This window comes from Lepus europaeus, chromosome 19 (genome assembly GCF_033115175.1).
Source record: "Lepus europaeus isolate LE1 chromosome 19, mLepTim1.pri, whole genome shotgun sequence".
Classification (NCBI taxonomy): domain Eukaryota; kingdom Metazoa; phylum Chordata; class Mammalia; order Lagomorpha; family Leporidae; genus Lepus; species Lepus europaeus.
In genome coordinates, this window is record NC_084845.1 from 20,765,930 (window position 1) to 20,784,313 (window position 18,384).

Consider the following 18,384-nt stretch of genomic DNA (forward strand, 5'->3'; position numbering starts at 1 on the left):
TTATTTATTTGAAAGACTTATAGAGGGAGACCGAGAGAGAGAGAGAGAGAGAGAGGGCAAGTGAGCTTCCATTCACTGGGTCAATCCAGGATGGCTGCAATGGCCAGGGCTGAGCTGGGATGAAGCCAGGAGCCAGGGATTTCACCTGGGTCTCCCACATGTACAGGGGCCCAAGCACTTGGGCCATCTTCCACTGCTTTTTCCAGGCCATTAGCAGGGAGCTGGGTGGGAAGTGGAGCAGCCAGGACCTGAACAGGCATCCGTATGGGACGCTGGGATCACAGGCAGTGGCTTTATCTGCTGTGCCACAACGCCGGCCCCTGGGATTCCTAACTTTAAATCTGTGATTCTTAGGCAAGGGCCATAGGAGCGCCCGTTGAGAAACAAGCTTGCCAGCGAGATGCTGGAATGACTTCAGATCCTGCTTAAGCAGCCCTGTGGCAGACTCTACTTTTTTAACAAACGTTATTAGTTGAAGTCTAATGTACACAGCGAACACACATCTTAGGGGATGTCCTGTGCACTGCAAGCCAGCAAAGGCGCCTGTTTCCAGCCCCCAGCGATGGAGTCGCACATTCTGGGGGGCTTGTGACAAGGCAGCAGGCTAGGCTAGGAAGCGCACTGCAGAGCTGGGCCCTGGTCTCCCAGGCGCTCTGTGGCCTGAGGGAAGGTGCCGGTGCACAAGCCCCCACCGTGGCAGTTTCCGGCTGCGCCTTGAACTTGCAGGCAGTGGAAGGGTGCCTGGGCTCTTCTGGGCCTGCGCCCCGCCCCTCCCATACACCCAGTCGAGGGCCTGCGTGGTTGTGAAAGCATGGCCATCACGCACTTCCGGGTCAGACTGAGCCTCACACTGCTGTGTGTGCTGACCCTTACCCAGCACGAGAACTGCACCCCTGGCTTTTTTCCTGGTGGTGGTTGGGGGTGGTGGCCAGACAGTACTTAATGAACACTGGTTATATGCAAGGCAGTGTTCTATACTGCGCGGGGGAGTTTCGGTGGCATTCACGGAGCTTACAGTCTAGTGCAGGAAAATGACAGTGAAGGAGCAGGCATGGAGTTGCACACTGAGAAACCAACTGTAAACGAAATGTTAGAAGCAGCAAATGTAAGGCGGGGAATCTGACAGAGACCGGGGCAGGAGTGGGGCTGCTGAGCTAGGGCAGCGGGGCCACTGTGAGAGGGCGGCGGCCAGTGTGGGCAGGTGAACGCAGAGGCTGCTACAGACTGCAGCGCAGGGGAAGCCAGGCTCAAGACAGGCAGCGCCAGCGCCCCAAGGGCAGCAGAGGCGGACTTGAGGGCTGCAGGGAAGGCAGGCGGCCTGGGCAGGCCAGAGGGGCAGGCCAGAGGGGCAGGCTGGGGTGGGTGAGGCGCCGGCTCCGGCTCTGAGTGCAGCAGGAAGGCACTGTGTTAAGCTCAGGAGTGCCTTCACCCAGGTCACCAGTCACTGGGGTGGGACCCCTGTGACTGAACCCTGGTGGCTTTTTGTTTTTAATGAGGAAACCATATTTATTAATCACGATTCACCAAGGGCACTTTATTAAATATTATCTACAGGTTACGTTGACATCTGTCTGCAGAGAAATCTTATACATTACTCTCGTTGAGAAAATTAGCACTTTTGCAAGGTCACCGAGTATGGCCTCGGTGCAGCTTCTGCGCTGAGGGGCTGTGGGCAGGTCAAGGTTGGAGCAGAGGCGATGATAAGGGCTGGAAGATGAGCCAGCAGCACTGAAGGGAAAACAGGATGGGGGTGCGAACCCCAGGGAGGAATCGAGGCTGGCTCTCGGGTTTCCTACCCGGGTACCTGAGGCAGGGTTGTGGGCATGGGGTTGTGGAGGAGTTGACGGTGTTGAGTGTAGCTCATTGGGTTGGGACCTCCATGAGGGCCCATCGAAAAGCCTGTGGGAGGGGCCCGCATGGTGGCATAGTGGGTAAAGCCACTGCCTTTGATGCCAGCATCCCACATGGGCACTGCGTCGTGTCCTGGCTGCTCCATTGCTGATCTGGCTTCCTGATGATGGCCTGGGAAAAGCAGCAAAGATGGTCCAAGTGCCTGGGCTCCTGCCACCCACGTGGGAGTCCTGGACAAAGCTCCTGGCTCCTGGCTACCGCCTGGCCATTGAAGGTAGATGGAAGATTTCTCTCTTTGTAACTTTGGCTTCCAAATATGTAAATCAACCTTAAAAAGAAAAGTTTGAGGGACATGATGTTGTCTATTTTCTTGCAAAGACTTTTGAAATCCATGCAATTTTTTCACAATAGGCAATTCTATGACTGTGTGAAGATCCTTCATGTGCACGAATTTCAAATTTCGGGGGTACCAAATCAGGTTTATCTTTTAATTCTGCTGTCCACAAACATTAAAAAAGTTTCTAATTTTTGTTTATTTGAAAGGCAGGGCAACAGAGAGAGACTGAAATCCTATCTGCTGGCTTCCATCTGGATGCTCCCAGCAACTGGGGCTGGTGTAGGCCAAAGGCAGGAGCCAGACTCCAACCAGGTCCTCCTCCAGGGACTCGAGCACTTGTCCACCACCCCCGCCTCCCAGGATGTGCATCAGTAGGAAGCCGGAGGGTCAGCACCATGCACTCGGATGTGGGATGTGGGCACCTCATGTGGTGCCACAGTGCCCGCCCCTCCACGGCTTGCAGTCGACAGCCAGGTGGGGATGTCAGTGGGCAGTTTTTTTCATTCCATCAACAAACACCTGTGGGGCACCTACTGCAGATCTTCACTAGAGCAGCCTTTAAAGCCGCTCCTTAGGGAGCCTGGTTTCCAGCGGGGGGAGGCAGACCACAAACGGGGCCTGCTGGGCCCGGATGGCACAGGGTTTTCAGTCTCACGTGTGTCTGAAGTAGAGATGGGGCCACCGAAGGACGCTCCTTAGGGAGTCTACTCCCCAGTCTTATTACTGGCACTAACGGAGAGGGGTAACATTTAATCCAATTACGGCACCGAGGTAAGTGCTTAGATTCAACCAGGGCACTGGGGTGGGACCCCTGTGACTGAACCCTGGTGGCTTTTTGTTTTTAATGAGGAAACCATATTTATTAATCACGATTCACCAAGGGCACTTTATTAAATATTATCTACAGGTTACGTTGACATCTGTCTGCAGAGAAATCTTATACATTACTCTCACTAAGAAAATTAGCACTTTTGCAAGGTAAATTTAGTTCCTTCAAGTAGCATTTTTGCTAATTCTCCAGTAGGGTTTGGTTTTACTTAGCTATTGAAGACAAATCTCTCTGAAATTTATCCATTAAATCTCAGGTGGGCACAAAATTTATTCTCTGCACATGAGACACAGACGGAGATGGTTACTTGCTCCCTGAATTGTCATGAACCACCTTGGGACTTTCCCAGCGGGAATGCTGTCACCAGGGGTCAAACAATGGTGGCCACCAATCTTGGCCTTGAAACTAAAACTGGGAGCTAAGTCAACCTCTTTTCTTCATGAAGGTAGGCTGCCTCAGGCACTTAGAGCAACAAAAAGCTGCCTAACGCTGACGCTGAGAAGTGACGGAGGAGGGAAGTCGGGCGTGTGGGGTAACAGAAGTGGGCTTCAGGAGGGAGGGGACAGCTGATGAGGCCAAGCAACACAGAGAACTGAGCACTGCTGCTGGAAGAGGCATGTGTCCAGTGAGAGCTGTTCAGAGGAGCAGTGACGGCAAGAGCTATGTCCTGGTTTCCACTTCAGCACACTTCACCCAATGCCACCGACTCACCAGCACCAACGCAGCCCTGTCCTAGTCTGCTCTGTTCAGGTGACTCCTGGTCCACGATCCCTTGCAGGGTGACTTAAATATCTGGTGTTGACTGGGACTCTCTGGATGCGGTCTTCCACCCTCCACTCAGTCCAGGCGCTCAGGCTGTTGGACCAGGCCAGAACTCTTTCTGTGACAGGTGTACTGAGGGCCAGATCCTGGCTCTGGAGAGTAGTGTTTCTTTGGGCCAAGCTGACCATGAGACAAAACGACTGAACTCCACTCAGTGCCTGTCCACTCTGGACCCCTCTCAGTGGACGGCTGCTCTGACATTCCTGTGTTCGGCCTGTCTCTGCCTGTCTACTTAGCACTGTTCGTCCTTCACAGCTCAGGAAAAATTAGCAAGAACGTTAGTGACTCCGATTTTAATTTGTCTAACACTCTTGTTAATGATGTCTATTTAAGACATCCATTAAAGGCCCATGAGGTTAATTAAATGGACAATTCCAATACGGTTCTATTAGAACCCCCTCTATTAAATTAATATTATAGACATTTAACAGATGTCTTAATTAGGCATTATAGCTAAGCAATGCAAACTAAATTAAAGCTAAAGCCATTGTCCAGAAAGAGGCTTTTAGCCATAATTTATGGCTTTTCGGAGGAATGTTCATGTTTACTCTTTAGAACCTGAGAGATCGCTTGTTTGATGATCTTTTCCGGCATCCAGAAAGTGCTGGCCCCACAGTCTGCAATCTTAAATCGCAGCCCAGATGTCAGAGCTGGAAGAGACTTTAGGCACCATCTGGAGTCCACCATCCCCAAACATCGGTGATGGCAGGAAGCAGCTGGGGTCTTGATAAACACACAGCTCTCTGGGTCCCACTCCGGGAGCTGGCTGCTTAGGACTCGCAGCCTGCCGACTCTGATGCAGGAAGCTTCAGGACGGCATTCCAGGAGAACTGAACCTAGTCACATGGCCCCACTTGATGGATGGTGACACCGAGGCCCGGGATTTCAGGACTGGGTATAGTATCAGTGGAATCTGATACCCTGCCCCGTGGATTAGAATTTTTCTCGCAGTTCCTGCCATCTCTCCCCTTCTACTACATTGGGTAGAACCTTAGGCAATGTCCTGTGGGCTGGAGCCTGGCTTGGTGCCCTGTGGGCAGGCCCTCCCAAGCCCTCTGGATGTTCAGCGTGGCTCTGCAGGCCCCTGCCTTGAGCACCGATGCGACCATGCCCTTCACAGCTCCACAGCCGTCCTCCCAGGAGTCTCCTCTGCTTGCTCTGCCCACCTGTGTGCACACTCATTCCCCCAACAGAGTGGGCCTGGGCCAGGGGGCAGGGTGGAAAGTGTGCCTGTCTGCGAAGATGAAGGGAAATCTAGCAACCTTGGCCGGAGCAGCCCCAACCCTAGGCACCTGCATGACCAAGTCATGGAATCTGGGTGAGCAGAGCTCAGGGTCCAGCAAGGACCAGGTGAACTGCACCACAGGACGGGTACTGGTGCCGTCCTGTGAGATTTCCTGGCTGCTCCGGACTGAACTGGGTCTTTACGGAGATAATTAAAGTTAAAGAGGTCATAGGGTGGGGCCTTGATCCCATAGGACTAGGGTGCTTTTAAGCAGAGAGGGAGACACCAGAGCTCGCGTTCATGCAGAGCAAACGCTGTGTGCGGACAGTGAGAAAGTGGCGTCTGCGGGCCAGGAAGCAAGGTCTCACTAGAAACAAAAGCTCCAAACCTGTGAAAAACAAATCATTTCAGATGCCCGTCTGTGGCGTTTATTTTATGGTGGCCAAGCAGACTGCTAACGGCCAGACCCACGCTGCCCTCCCTCTCCTCTCCAGGTGCTTCTCCTCTCGCAGAGGGGCTACGGCCTGGCCTCTGTGGCCTGCTCTGCAGCTGAGTCCTCCATGCACAGAAGTCCTGCGGAACCGCAAAGGGCCTAGGCCAACGCCTTCCTGTGTCCCATCCTGAGGTGCTCACCACTCCTGTCCTTGGGCCTTGACAGCACCTTCTCTGGGCGTTCACAGGAGGCAGACGGGCTTCATCTCACATGGGCCTACATGTCCTAGGCCTCAGCTCCAATAGGGTCCTATTTCTTGGGCAGTGAGGATGGGTGAGATTGGACACATTACCGTACACGATGTGCCCCACGGGGCTGGCACTGTGGCACAGGGGAGGAGTAAGCTGCTCCTCGCAACATCAGCATCCCACATCAGAACACCCGTCTGAGTCCTGGCTGCTCCACTTCCTGCTAATGCGCCTGGGAAATCAGATGTCCCAAGTGCTTGGGTCCCTGCCATCTATGTGGGGAACCTGGATGGAATTCCAGGCTTTTGACCTGGCTCAACTCTGACCTTTGTGGCCATTTGGGAAGTGAACCAGCAGATGGAAGATCTCTCTCTCTTCCTTTTTGTCAATCTGCTTTCCAAATAAAACAACACACATAAGCCATGTGCTGCAGCTCAGGGAGGGGAACAGGCCAGCCGTGTGTATGCCCTGGGCCTGGAGCCTTGCTCTGTGCAGCAGTTAGCACACCTTTGTCAGGCAAGGTGCTCTGCCTGGCGTGGACTCTTTCCCCTCCTCTGCACAGGACCCAGAGGCCAGGAGACCTTGGGGACAGGTGTGCCGCAGGAGCAGCAGCAGCTTCGTGACAGGTGGGTGTTCTCACCAAGCCCCTGTAGAGAGGGACGAGTCTACACATGAATCAGTGCTCACACGGAAACCTGAGTCTACACCAAATCAGAAACAGATTTCATGTGGCAAGTGGTACCAACAACTTTTCTGGAGCACAACTGTGTATCTACACAACGTGGGGTGCCTGTGACACTGCAGGGGTGGGAAGGCAGCGTGGTCTGGGAAGTTACAGCACCTACACTGCTACGAATGGGGCGCGCTCAGACGGCTGTGTCCACCGCAAACAGAGGCTTCCCCAGCGGGAGACCAGGCACTAAAGGGGCCACACGATGTGCTTCACAGCAGTCTCTCCTTCGTCCTCGCAAACACCCTGCTGCTCAAAGCACAGCTCTGGAGCCAGACTGTGGGTTCAAATCCCAGTTGTTTCTGTCAGTCCGTGAAGCTTTGGGCAAGACAGAACTTGGGAGTCTGAGGCTTCCAGTGGCAAAACATGGAGTGCCACACCCCAGGGAGCAGCTGCTGGAACACATGGTGCTAAGGCTTAGCTCCGTCTGTACCCTGGGCAGCGGTGCTTGTACGCTAAGTGGGGTAACACTGAGCTGCCTGAGACAGGTGGGGAGCAGCAGACACCCCAAAGAGGGAGGCAGGGCCAACACTCTGGGTGCAGGCTGAGCCCCTGGGAGGTACAAAGGCAGAGCTGGGCCTTCCAGCTCTCCTGCCACAAAGAAGGTCACGACTCACACTCCTAGTATGAAGGAAAAGCACATGAATCCTGACCCTGCGGTTTTCCTAACACCAGACAGTGGAGGCTGCCCCTCCTCCCATTCCAGTCCCCAACCTGTGTTCACTCTGACCCTGCACTGAAGGGCCTCATCAATGGGCCACACACACACACTAGCACACAGAACTGTCAGACTGAGGTCATGTCTTTCAGCAGCAAAAACGCACCAAGACACCAAGAGGCGCCTCTGCTGGGGACCGTGGCTTTCCCAGCAGGCTGGACCCTGGAAAGGGCTGCAGTCTCGCCTTCCTGCAGGCGACCCAGCTCTGGGGTCTACCATGCTGTGGCATGACAGTGCTGCTGCAGGTTCCACCTGCCTGTACCAGAACCACCACTGAGACGCACATCCAGGCCTGGCATCTTGCCTGTGTGGCCCATCTCAGCCGGAACTCCTGAGCCCAGAGTCCCTGAACAGCGGCCCCACTCCTGCCCCTGCCCCTTTCCTGAAACAACAGGGTAAACCGCTCAGGAGCTGCCAGGGGTTGAAAGAACGCGTCAGTCATGCTGTGCCACTGTGCAACACGGTGCCCGGGGTCAGGTGCTTCCTGAGACAGGTACAAAGTACCACCCAGGTGCGACTTTGGGTGCCCCTTTCCTTCCAACCTGGCATCCAGAACAGCAGGGAGACTTCCTCTACTTACAGCCTGTTTGTGGCAACATGTGAGCTTCATTATGATACAAACAATTGATTCTTTGGAAAACACAGGGAAGAGTGAGAAAGACAGACCCGAATAATCCCACACTTCCAGTCAACCAGTCTTCTCCCTCCACATGTAATGCAGAATTGAGACCACCTGGAAACATCAGTTCTTCTGTTCCCTGACCTCTTCCCTCAGGACCTTGTGTGGCGTCCCTTGCTCTTTAATTAAATGTCCTTAACTCGGATTTGCACTGGCTGGAGGTCTAGAACCAGAATATTTGGGTGTTTTCCAACTGCAGCCCTCATAAACAACCGCCTTGGGTAGCAGAAGGTTCACAGGTCAATTGTCCCCTTTGCCTTGAACTTCTTTGCAGACCGTTCACTTGATCGCAGCTGGAACTTGCTGCCATAAATGTAGGAAACAAAGCCATCTATTTCCACAGTGAACACACAGTTTAGCTTGGGGATCACTGGAAAAAAAAGCAAGAAAAAAAATGAGGGACAAAATCCTGTTTACATTTACGCAGAATATGCAAATACTTCAAAAAATACATGGAAAAATGGAATTAAAAGAGCATGTGGGGCCGGCACCGCAGCTCACTTGGTTAATCCTCCACCTGCGGCACTGGCATCCCATATGAGTTCTAGTCCTGGCTGTTCCTCTTCCAGTCCAGCTCTTTGCTGTGGCCTGGGAAGGCAGTGGAGGATGGCCCAAGTGCTTGGGCCCTGCACCCGCATGGGAGACCAGGAAGAAGCACCTTGCTCCTGGCTTTGGATCGGCGCAGCGCCGGCCTTAGCGGCCATTTAGGGGGTGAACCAATGGAAGGAAGACCTTTCTCTCTGTCTCTCTGTCTATAACTTTACCTGTCAAAAAAACAAAAAAACAAAAAACACCACATATGTATGGGGGCCAGTGCTGTGGCGTAGTGGGTAAAGCTGTTGCCTGCAATGTCAGCATCCCATATGGGCACTAGCTTGTGTCCCAGCTGCTCCACTTCCAATCCAGTTCCCTGCTAATGGCCTGGGAAAACAGCAGAGGATGGCCCAACTGCTTGGAGCCCTGCACGCACATGAGAGACCAGGAAGAAGTTCCTGGCTTCTAATTTTGGCCTGGCCCAGAGCTGGCTGTTGTGGCCATCTGGAGAGTGAATCAGTGGAGAAGATCTATCTCTCCCAGTCTTTCCATAGCACCAACTTTCAAATAAATAAGTACATCTTAAAAAAAAAAGAAAAAGAGAAAGGATAACGTGTGGGCATTTGGCGCCGCGGGTAAGATGCCATTCCTGGCTCCCACAGTCCACACTGAAACGCCTGGGTTTAAGTCCTGGCTCTGCTTCTAATCCAGATTCCTGTTCCTACACATCGTGCAAGGCAATGGTGATGGCTCAAGTACCTGGGCCCTGCTCACCCAAGTGGGAGAGCCAGACTGGGTCCCAGGATCCTGGCTTGGCCTGGCCCAGCCTCAGCTGTTGTGGTCATTTAGGGAGTGAACCAGTGGAGGGAGAATCTCTCTTGTTCTTTCAAGTAAAGTGGGGGAAAAAAAAAAAAAGATACTGTGTACTTTCCATGAACTTTCTGGAAATTCCTTGTATTAGTCATAAAACCCTGCATCACAAAGCAAGCTATTAGGAATCGAGGAAATCCAAAGGCAGCAACCACGGACCGTATGCGATTATTCATACTCTAAATATAATTCAACACCTAGTTTTCAGGGTCAAACTCTCAGCACCAGAACTTCCCAGAAGGTCTGCCGCAAACAGGTTTTTCTGCGTAACTTTCAGCTGAGCTCTTGGCCTAGGCTCTGCAGTGGGGGAGGGAGGGGGGATCTCTGACACCATTTGCTGAAGTAGAACATGCAGGGAAAAGGATAGGAGTGGTAAAAAAAAACTCACACCCAAAAACTAAAGCCACAAAACCTTGCCTCCACTGTGGAAGTCTCTGGACTTGTGCAGGAATCCCAGCAGTCCCAACATGTCTGCTAGAGCACTGCTGGCCACCAACGGAACCCGAAGTGTCACCACCACAGCACAGCTGGTGGGACGCATGGCCAGGCGCTGCCTTGCCTTCCTCCCTGACTCTCCTCTGGAGGCAGCAGGCGTGGGCCCGGGGAGGCCCGACAGACCCGGGTCTCCCGAGGCACAGCCAAGCAGCTCTTTCTTCCCGTTGGCCCACTCTGGCTGGGACCACTCACCAATGCCTCCAGGGAAAGCCTGGACACGGAGGGACCCTGCAGGCTGTGACGCGTGCTCAGTAAGCACCAGCAGTCTGTGCTCACTCAGGAAGCCAAACCTAATTCTTGGAGGCTCAGGGAAGGGTAAAAGCAGCAGCTGGGGAGGTCACAGCCCCAAATGCCTTGAGACACGGTTCCTACCTTTCAGGCGATCTTCTTTGGTGATAATTTTGAAAACGTGCTTTGTTTCCTGTAGAAGGATTCCTGTGACACCCACATATGAGGGGCATTTGGATTTTGTGACTGAAAGCAAAAAAGCAGTGGAAGGCTCAGGCCTCTGTAGTGCTGGGGGGTCTCAGGGTTCGAGGTGCTAATCCCACTCTCCCAGCTACCAGAGGAAGACAGGGAGCACCCAGAGGGTGCAGGCCCCCTAGCTGGGCAGTGACCAAGCTGGGCTGAGAACCCAGCTTCCCAATCTCCTGCTCAGTGCTCTGCATCCCTGGGCTGTCCTGACTTGGGCTTCTGGGACCACAGCCTCAGGGCTCTGGGAAGGATTCTGGACCCTAGAGGTCAGCCGAGTGCCCAGCACCCCCAAGGCCCAGTCTGGCTGCCTGGAAGGACACGAGTCTCACTTGTGGGGTCTAAATGAGCATCCATCCATCACACACTCCCCAGCCCTGCTGCAGAGCTGCCCAGCAGTGGGTGATGTGAGGCAGGCCCTGCAACAGGCAGCAGGCCCCTGGCCTCTATGTAGTCAAGAGACATTCCCTAACCACCTCCCAGTGCCGGCACCATCCTAGGTAGGTGCTGAGGCCATAACACTGACCAAGGTGGCCCAGGATCCTGCTGTCACGGAGCTGATGTTCTAATGGGGGCAGAGAGGGCTGTGCGGCAAAGCAGTTACCTTTTCTGACAGTTATGTGCCGAGAAGAAAACTGGGACGGGTTGATGAGCGCGGAGGGGCTGCCTTTAGGACTGACAGGCCCTTAGGAAAAGCAGCGCCTGAGAGAAGGAATTGGCGGAGGGAAGGGGCACACACAAAGGCGCCGATGTGGGAAGCAGGGAGGAAGGCCAGTGTGGTCGGCCTGCTGGCCATGGCTCTGGAGGGGCCTTTTAGACCACACGAAGCAGCCTGAATTTCACAGAAGGGGCAGCTGTCAGGAAGTTTAAAGCAAGCCAGGGGCATGACCTGATTTCTGTTACAAAGCTTTCTCTCCGGCTGTGGGGGGTGAAAGGGAGAGGAACAGTGTGTCAGCCAGGGCAGGGCTGGGGGCTGCTGAAGGCATCCCGAGGTGGCAGTAGTTTGGGTTCAGGTGCTAGGATGTGCTGCTGCATTGGAGCTGGGAGTCAGGAAAGCAGAAAGCTTCACACTTCCCAGGCTGCGGCCCTGACCCCCGGGTAAACAGTGGCAACCTCCAAGGGAGGTGGGAAAGCTGGGGCGTGGGGGGCTCCATTCGAGGAGAGACTGGGAAAGTCTGCGATGCCTCCTGGACATCTCTGAGACAGTGACGTGGATGAGGCTGGAGTCTGCACTGCAGATCTCAACATGGGAGCTGCCAGTCACAGCTGACATGTGAAGCCACAGCACTGGACAAAAGGGACCCTATGTTCAAGATTCCAGGCCATGGGGGAGTGCCAGCAGCCGCTGGGCTGTGTGGGATCCACCAGGAGTTTGTGTGGAGAAGGCACAGAGAGACCATTCACAGTCGCCCAACAAGGAGTCAGCCTGGCTACAGCAGCCCTCACTGCTGGAGACGTGGAGACATCTCAAGGAACCCATGTGGCGAGGAACACGTCTCACGCTGCAGCACCAGCGAGTGATAGCTTGAGCATCTGGGTGGCCATGTGCTCTTAGACAAATTACCTGAAATAATAGCTCCATGAAGATCTGCCTTTAACAGCTTGGCTTGAATCATCTGGGGCTGCCTAAGAAGTAAACAGAAGCCCTTAATTTATACCATGATAAGGAGTCTGGAAGAAGCAAACGGGTCTACCAACTTCTGCAGCCTGGCATGCGACAGCTGGCTCCCAAGGCTGCATTTATAAGGATCTAAGACTCGGGATGTACCCCAAAGGGCAAGGCTTTAGAAATGCAACTCACGTGTCTGGCTTAAGACCATTGCACAGGTCCCGGATGTACTGTTTCCAGAGCTCGTGTAGAGGGAGAAAAAGACTGTACCTGTGATAAAGCCAGAAACAGGCAAGGAGTTAGGCATCCTGGACTTGGGATTTCAACACCCAAGCAACACAGAGCTGGGCTTGCTGCCAAGAACAGGGACCTGGGGTCATCTGGGACCGGGTGTCAATCATCCCACTACTGATGATCTGACTAAACCCAGCAGCTTCACTCTGCGACCTATTTGTTTACTGCCAGAATTTCTTGAGGCTAAGTTTCCACTAATGAGGAAAGGAAGGAGTGGTTCTTTGCCCCTCCATCCTTCCTAAGGGCTGGATGCAGCCACGATGGCTGGAGCTCAAGCAGAAACCTTAGCCCATGAGGAACATAAAAGGTGGTAGTACCTGGGTCCCTGATGGCTGTGGGTCTGCCCGCCACCCTAGCCCAGGGTACGGTCCACCTGGACTTCTCATGATGAGAGAGAAATCCAGTTCAGTCATGATGAGGTTTTCTGTTACATGAACCTGAACTTGTAAATCCTCAATTAGCAGGAGCTGCTGGTTGTCATGCAGGTCCTCCTGTTCGGTAACGGGTCTGTCTGGAAGTGAGCCACCAACGGAACCCGTTGGGAAGGGGAGGGAGCAGGTGGGAGGGCCCCAAAGGCCTTCTTCCAGGGCTGCAGCTTGTCTTCCGGGGAGCCCGTTTACCTGCAGCCGAGAACGCAGCTCAAACTCAAAGTGAGCTTTCGGTGTGAGGACACTCATGAGGCAGACACAGGGCAGGTGGCAGCAACTCCTCCACCCAGAGCCCAGCTTATTTTGAGAGAGAGGTCATGGGCAAAGTGACAAATGCGGATGGTTTCCTGGGAATGTGGGAGGCTGCCTGGCTTTAGAGCTCTCAGCAAAACCTACACACAGTCCCAGGACATGCAGACTCAGAACCCTCACCCAGGAGAGGCAGGGACAGGCCAGGGCAAGGAAGACAGGGGCCAGCCCTTGCAGAAACTTCCCAAGTGCGTAGGCAGCATCTTTTTCTGGCAATAAAATGCCAGTGGGTGATTCTGTCCAGCGCTATTAAAAGCTCCTAAGAGTTGTATATTAAGAAATATCAGTTCCTCTTTTCTAAGAAAGCCGAGAGACAAACAGCCTGTTGCCACAGGCAACAGACTCACTTATGGTACTGGTGTATTAGTTATGGCTAGGACAGAAGCCAAACAATAAGCTCTCCGATCTCACCATGCCTTGCAATGAAGTCAAACCCAAACATGTTTCAAATTGGTAAAGGAAGACTGCCCCCTTGTGGCAGAAGACAGAGAGGTTGCCTAAGCACTAAGTGGGCTCCCCTACCGCACTCTGGGCCCAGCAGCGTGGGCACAGCGGGCAGAAAGGTGGGCTCACCTCTGCTGCTCGGGTTTAATGTCAAAGAGCCGCAGATCCCTCCTCTGCCTGGCAGACAGGCCTTTGGGCTTCTTCTTCTTCTCCTTCGGTTTCCGGCGGGTGAAGTACTCCAGGACCACAGCTTTGCGGTGCAGTTGGTTCTCTCGGGCCTCCTGGCTCATGTGGGGCATGCTCCGCTTCAGGAAGGCCTTCACGAAGGCCTCAGCCCGCTGGGCTCCCAGGTGCTGCACAGACATGGACATGAGGCAGTCTGGTGCCCTCTGCTCTGGTGTGGGCAGCCCAGGGCCCTGGGCACTCCCACCCACCACTCCCGAGCCGCTGCACAGCAGATGGGCTGCCTGAGCTGACCCATCTGTCTATCCACTGAAGCTCACACAACCTCTCCTCTGCCAAGTGTTTGCCACCCACAGCTGACAAGATGTGAAAGTCACTCTCGTGCCTACTTGTGAGCTTGCCACATACAACAGCCATCGCAGACACTGACTTCTTGTCTTGCTTGTCTGAGGGTATGCTGGGGAGGATAAAAGTCCTTTACATTGGGAAGACGACTTCCGCCACTGCTGGCGGGGAGGGGAGCTGGCAAAATACATGACAAATCTATCTAATCAGACATGAGTACCTGAAGGTGGGCTCAGAGTGAAACCCAGCCACGGCCGTGAGGGACGTGACACTTAACACCAGGGAAGCGGCAGAACCCCGGTGCTCCAGGCCCGGCCAAGCTCAGAGGGTGGGGTGCCCGTCACAGCCCACTCTCCTTGGGTTTCCAGCCCCGTGGCTACGGCTCAGCTCCACTCCGAGAGGTTGCTCCTACACTGCTCAGAAAAAGGAAGCATCAAGCGCACCCCCTGTGCGCACAGCAGAGCCGACATACCATGAACGGGCACAGACTCTGAGAGGCCTTCTGGGCAAAGTAACTGGCACGGCTGAGTGACTCCTAAACGCCCCAGGCACCGCGACCCCTGCAGCTGGAGTTCCCGCAATCTGCTGCTTCCTCGGCAGCGGTGCCCTGGCTGGAGCTCTCCACGGAGGTCCTGCCTCCTGGCTGGGACCTGCCCTGGGCCCTGTTTACATCAGCCAGGCTGTCCACGTGGAGACTTTGGTTAGCCCACAGACTGATCGAGCCCTCCCTCCAAGGGAGAGAAACCGGCACACAGTATGGATGGCAGGAACTGGATCTGTTTGTTTTGAATCTTTGGATGTTAACTACAAAGCAGTGCATTATCAACATTATTACTATGAGCACAGAAATTTGACTCTTTTCAACACATAAGGAGCCCCTCTCTCACGGAGAAGAATAAAGGCCTGCCAGTCTTTCAGAATCTTGACTTCAAGCCGTGGGTGGAGCTTCTGTGCAGCTGACAAAGCATGTCGGAGCATCAGGATATAAGCTGCAAGTTTCACTTAGGCAATACGATTTGCAAGCCTTCCTAAGAAGGGAAGGGGGGCACAAAACAAGGTCACACAATGGTGCTCAGCAGGGCAGGTCTTAGGTGGGCACGGCCTGGTACCCCCAAACAGTGGGAGACGACACAGATCAAGAAGCCCCAGTTTATGAAACCTGACTGTGGCACAACAGGAAAGGAGGCTGGCAAGTGGGCCAGGCCATCAGAACAACAGAGCCTGGCCAAGCCTTGGACGGCTCCTGGAAAGATGAGGCGCAGGATGTGAACCAGGGTTAGAGGCTTAGAACAAAACGGGGTCACCTTCGCCACTACCGCCTACGGTGCTCCCAGGCCTCCTGCCAAAAACCGTACCTGAACATCCGATTCTTCTTCCTCTTTCTGAGATAAGCCATGGTAGATCACACCTGCAGGATTAAAGAAAGAGAAGAAGGAACGATAAACTCCTGTTGGGTATGGCTGTGAGATCCAAGGCCTTTAGGTGCAAATAGCTACGCTTATTCAGAGGCAGGAGACGGGGTCAGCACAAAGAGCAAAGCACCAAAGCTTTCTTGGATTCCCCTTGTACCCTATGCCATATCTATCCTGGAAGACCCAAGGTCGTGGTTTAAAAAGAGTGCCTCTCAAGGGCCGGCACTGTGTGAGGCACGCAAAGCTACAACCTGCAATGCCAGCAACCTGTATGGGCACCGGTTCTCATCCCAGCTGCTCCACCTCCAACCCAGCTCCCTGCTGATGGCCTAGGAAAAGAAGCAGAAGATGGCCCAAGTGTTTGCACCCCGGCCACCCATGTGGGACACCTGAATGAAACTCCTGACTCTTGCTTTGGCCTGGATCAGCCCTGGCTGTTGTGGCCATCTGGGGCATGAATCGGGATGGAAGATCTACTTCTCTGTCTTTCCCTCTCTGTAACACTCTCAAATAAAAAACAAAAAACACGCCTCTCAAACTTTAAGGGCATAAGAGTCTCCAAGATCTTATTAAAATGTGGATTCTTCCAAATTCTGCATTTATAACAAGTCTGAAAATGCTACTGTACTGAGGGAATCACACTTTGAGTCTCACTGGTTTAAAATGCCACAAATTCCACAAACCCAAAGCTTGAGTAGTTGCTATGCCTAATGAAGTCACTCACTTAAAATTATGTGATATAGCTGCTGAGGTCACATCTTGGAAATTCTGCATTTCGTTGATCTTAAGATGTTTAAAAATATTTTTCACATTTTAGTATCTATGAAACTGGAAAGTATGATTGATGTCGTGAACTGACAAAACATACCAGGTCTTTTTTCAGACTCAAAACACTGATCAATGTGGTTTCACTTTCTAAAAACTTCCACACCCCTCTGTTTCTTACTCAACTTATCTACGAAAGAAAATGACGACACTGGCGACAGTACAGGCATAAGTGCTAAGAACGAGGCCAGAAAATGTGCATCACACCATAAATCTCACCCTAGTCCTCTCGTGCTGCCATGCAAGCAAACCAAGGTGCTTCCAAGTTCTATCAAAGTCCAGTTCTTGCTCAGATGGAAGATGGGCATTACAAGCTCTCCAGAGCACAACTTGCAGGATCTGGAATCCCGGGAATGACTGCTTACCTGTCACAACTGTCTAACTTCAGATCTGGAATTCTTTTTTTAAAGATTTATTTTTATTTATTTGAAAGGTAGAGTTGGAGAGGGAGAGGGAGAGGGAGAGGGAGAGGGAGAGGAGAGGGAGAGAGAGAGAGAGAGAGATCCATCTTCCACCCACTGGTTTACTCCACAAATGGCTGAACCCTTTATGCCACAACGCTGGCGCCCAGATCTGGAATTCTTTCTGTAACAATACACATCTAATAGCTGCTGAACACTACCTCCCTCCCAGGCATCTGATTAAAAGCTACACATATATGATCTCACTATTTACTATACAACCTTTTACAGTAGGTATTCCTAAGGTGCACACAAAGCTCAGGTAATGCTGAGACAGTTTGTTCCCAAGGGCAAGGAGTGGCAGAGATGGAAACCGGAATTCCCACCCAGGAGCTGGCGTGGTGGTGCCGTGAGTTAAGCAGTCACCTGTGACAGCACCAGCGAGTATCAGAGCGCAGGTTCAAGCTCTGCTCCGCTTTCAATTCAGCTCCTTGCTAATGCGCCTGGGAAAGCAGTGGAGAGTGGTCCAAATCTTGGTGGGGCCCTGCACCCATGTGGGAGACTTGTGTTAAGTTCCTGGCTCCTGGCTGGCCCAGCCTCGGCCATTGGGGCCATGTGGGGAGTGAACCAGAGGATGGAAGCTCTTTCTCTCCTACTCTGTCTTTCAATCTTTTTTTTTTTTTCTTTAAATCCTCACCCAAGGCAGTGTCTAGGCTCAGCTCTCCTGTCGGTCCTAAGGCACTGGGGTAATATCACTCCTAGGAGCCCCCAGCGCGGTACAGCACACAGGTCGCAGGGAGAGGCAGGACGCGGCGGCAGTCACCTGGGGCGGTGGGGCTAGCTCAGTCGGGGCCTCTTGCAGCACCACGCACCAGCGGGCGGCCAGGGGAAAGCCTGCCTCCAGCCCGAGAGACCGCCTCCCCCCAGGCTGACCGCACTCTGCGCCTCGCCTTCTCTCATGGAAGGTGGGCAGTTTCCGTGGCTGTTTCATTTGTGCTCTGCAGCCGCAGGCAGAAAAAATCCCCAAGCCTTCACCAACCCCGACCTAGGCCAACTTCATGGCCCTTAACTTACTCTTCATTCTGGGGCCCCTTCCGGTGCGCTCTGATGACGTGTCCTTCAGGCGTCACGCACGCTTTCCCTTTCTCCTCTGCGTTTAGCCGCTCTTCACCACAGCCTCTCTCGTGGAAGTCTCTGGTGGAACGGTTCCTTGCACCCAAGCCTCAGCGACCCGAGCGACGAACCGACTTCTCAGCTCCTACGGGCAGCTGAGGTCTGCACTCGGAAATGGCGCCTCACGTGACGTCACCGACGCGCGCCTACCTAGGACGGCGCATGCGCCCCAGAGCGGACTCCACTGTGCCGGGAGGCGCTTAAACTGCGGGGCGGGGTTGTGGTCGCTTGTGTTTCACGGGGGGGCTTTCAGCTTTCGTCTCTTGCAGGTGGAGCCGTAGGGTTGGAATTGGGGTGGGATATTTGTGAAGGCCTGGCGTGGAGGGAAGACTGGCAGTGCTGCAGTAAAAATCCTAGACCAGCACCTGTCAGAGGTCTGGCCTAGCCCTACCTCGGCAACCACCCCACAGCCGGGTCCCCTTGAGTGACAGCCCCAGCATTAGCTTCTGCTGTTTCGTTTGCGGCGGCGTTGTGGGGCCGCGGGGTAAGCCGCTGCCTGCGCGGCCAGCATCCCATTTGAGCGCCAGTTGGAATCCGGCTGCTCCACTCCTGCACATCCAGCTTCCTGTCAATGTGCCTGGGAGGGCAGTGGAGGATGGAACCAACAGATCTGTCTCTCTCTAACGCGGCCTTTCAAATAAATAAATCGTTAGCAATGATCTAAAGTTCACATTTGTCTAGAGTGATATTGTGCTGCTAGAGTTAACAATATGCTGGAA

General features: G+C 53.5%; 1 protein-coding gene across 1 annotated transcript; it reads right to left on the reverse strand.

Moving 5' to 3' along the window:
• Positions 1-1,520: 1,520 nt before the first annotated feature.
• POP4 (POP4 homolog, ribonuclease P/MRP subunit) lies at positions 1,521-17,800 on the reverse strand. Its single transcript, XM_062176099.1, has 7 exons — positions 17,567-17,800; positions 15,210-15,262; positions 13,456-13,679; positions 12,044-12,121; positions 11,807-11,868; positions 10,144-10,245; positions 1,521-8,242 (listed from the first exon to the last, which is right to left on the reverse strand). The coding sequence occupies exons 1-7, from the start codon at positions 17,571-17,573 to the stop codon at positions 8,106-8,108; spliced, it is 663 nt and encodes a 220-aa protein (XP_062032083.1). The 5' UTR covers positions 17,574-17,800; the 3' UTR covers positions 1,521-8,105.
• Positions 17,801-18,384: the final 584 nt, after the last annotated feature.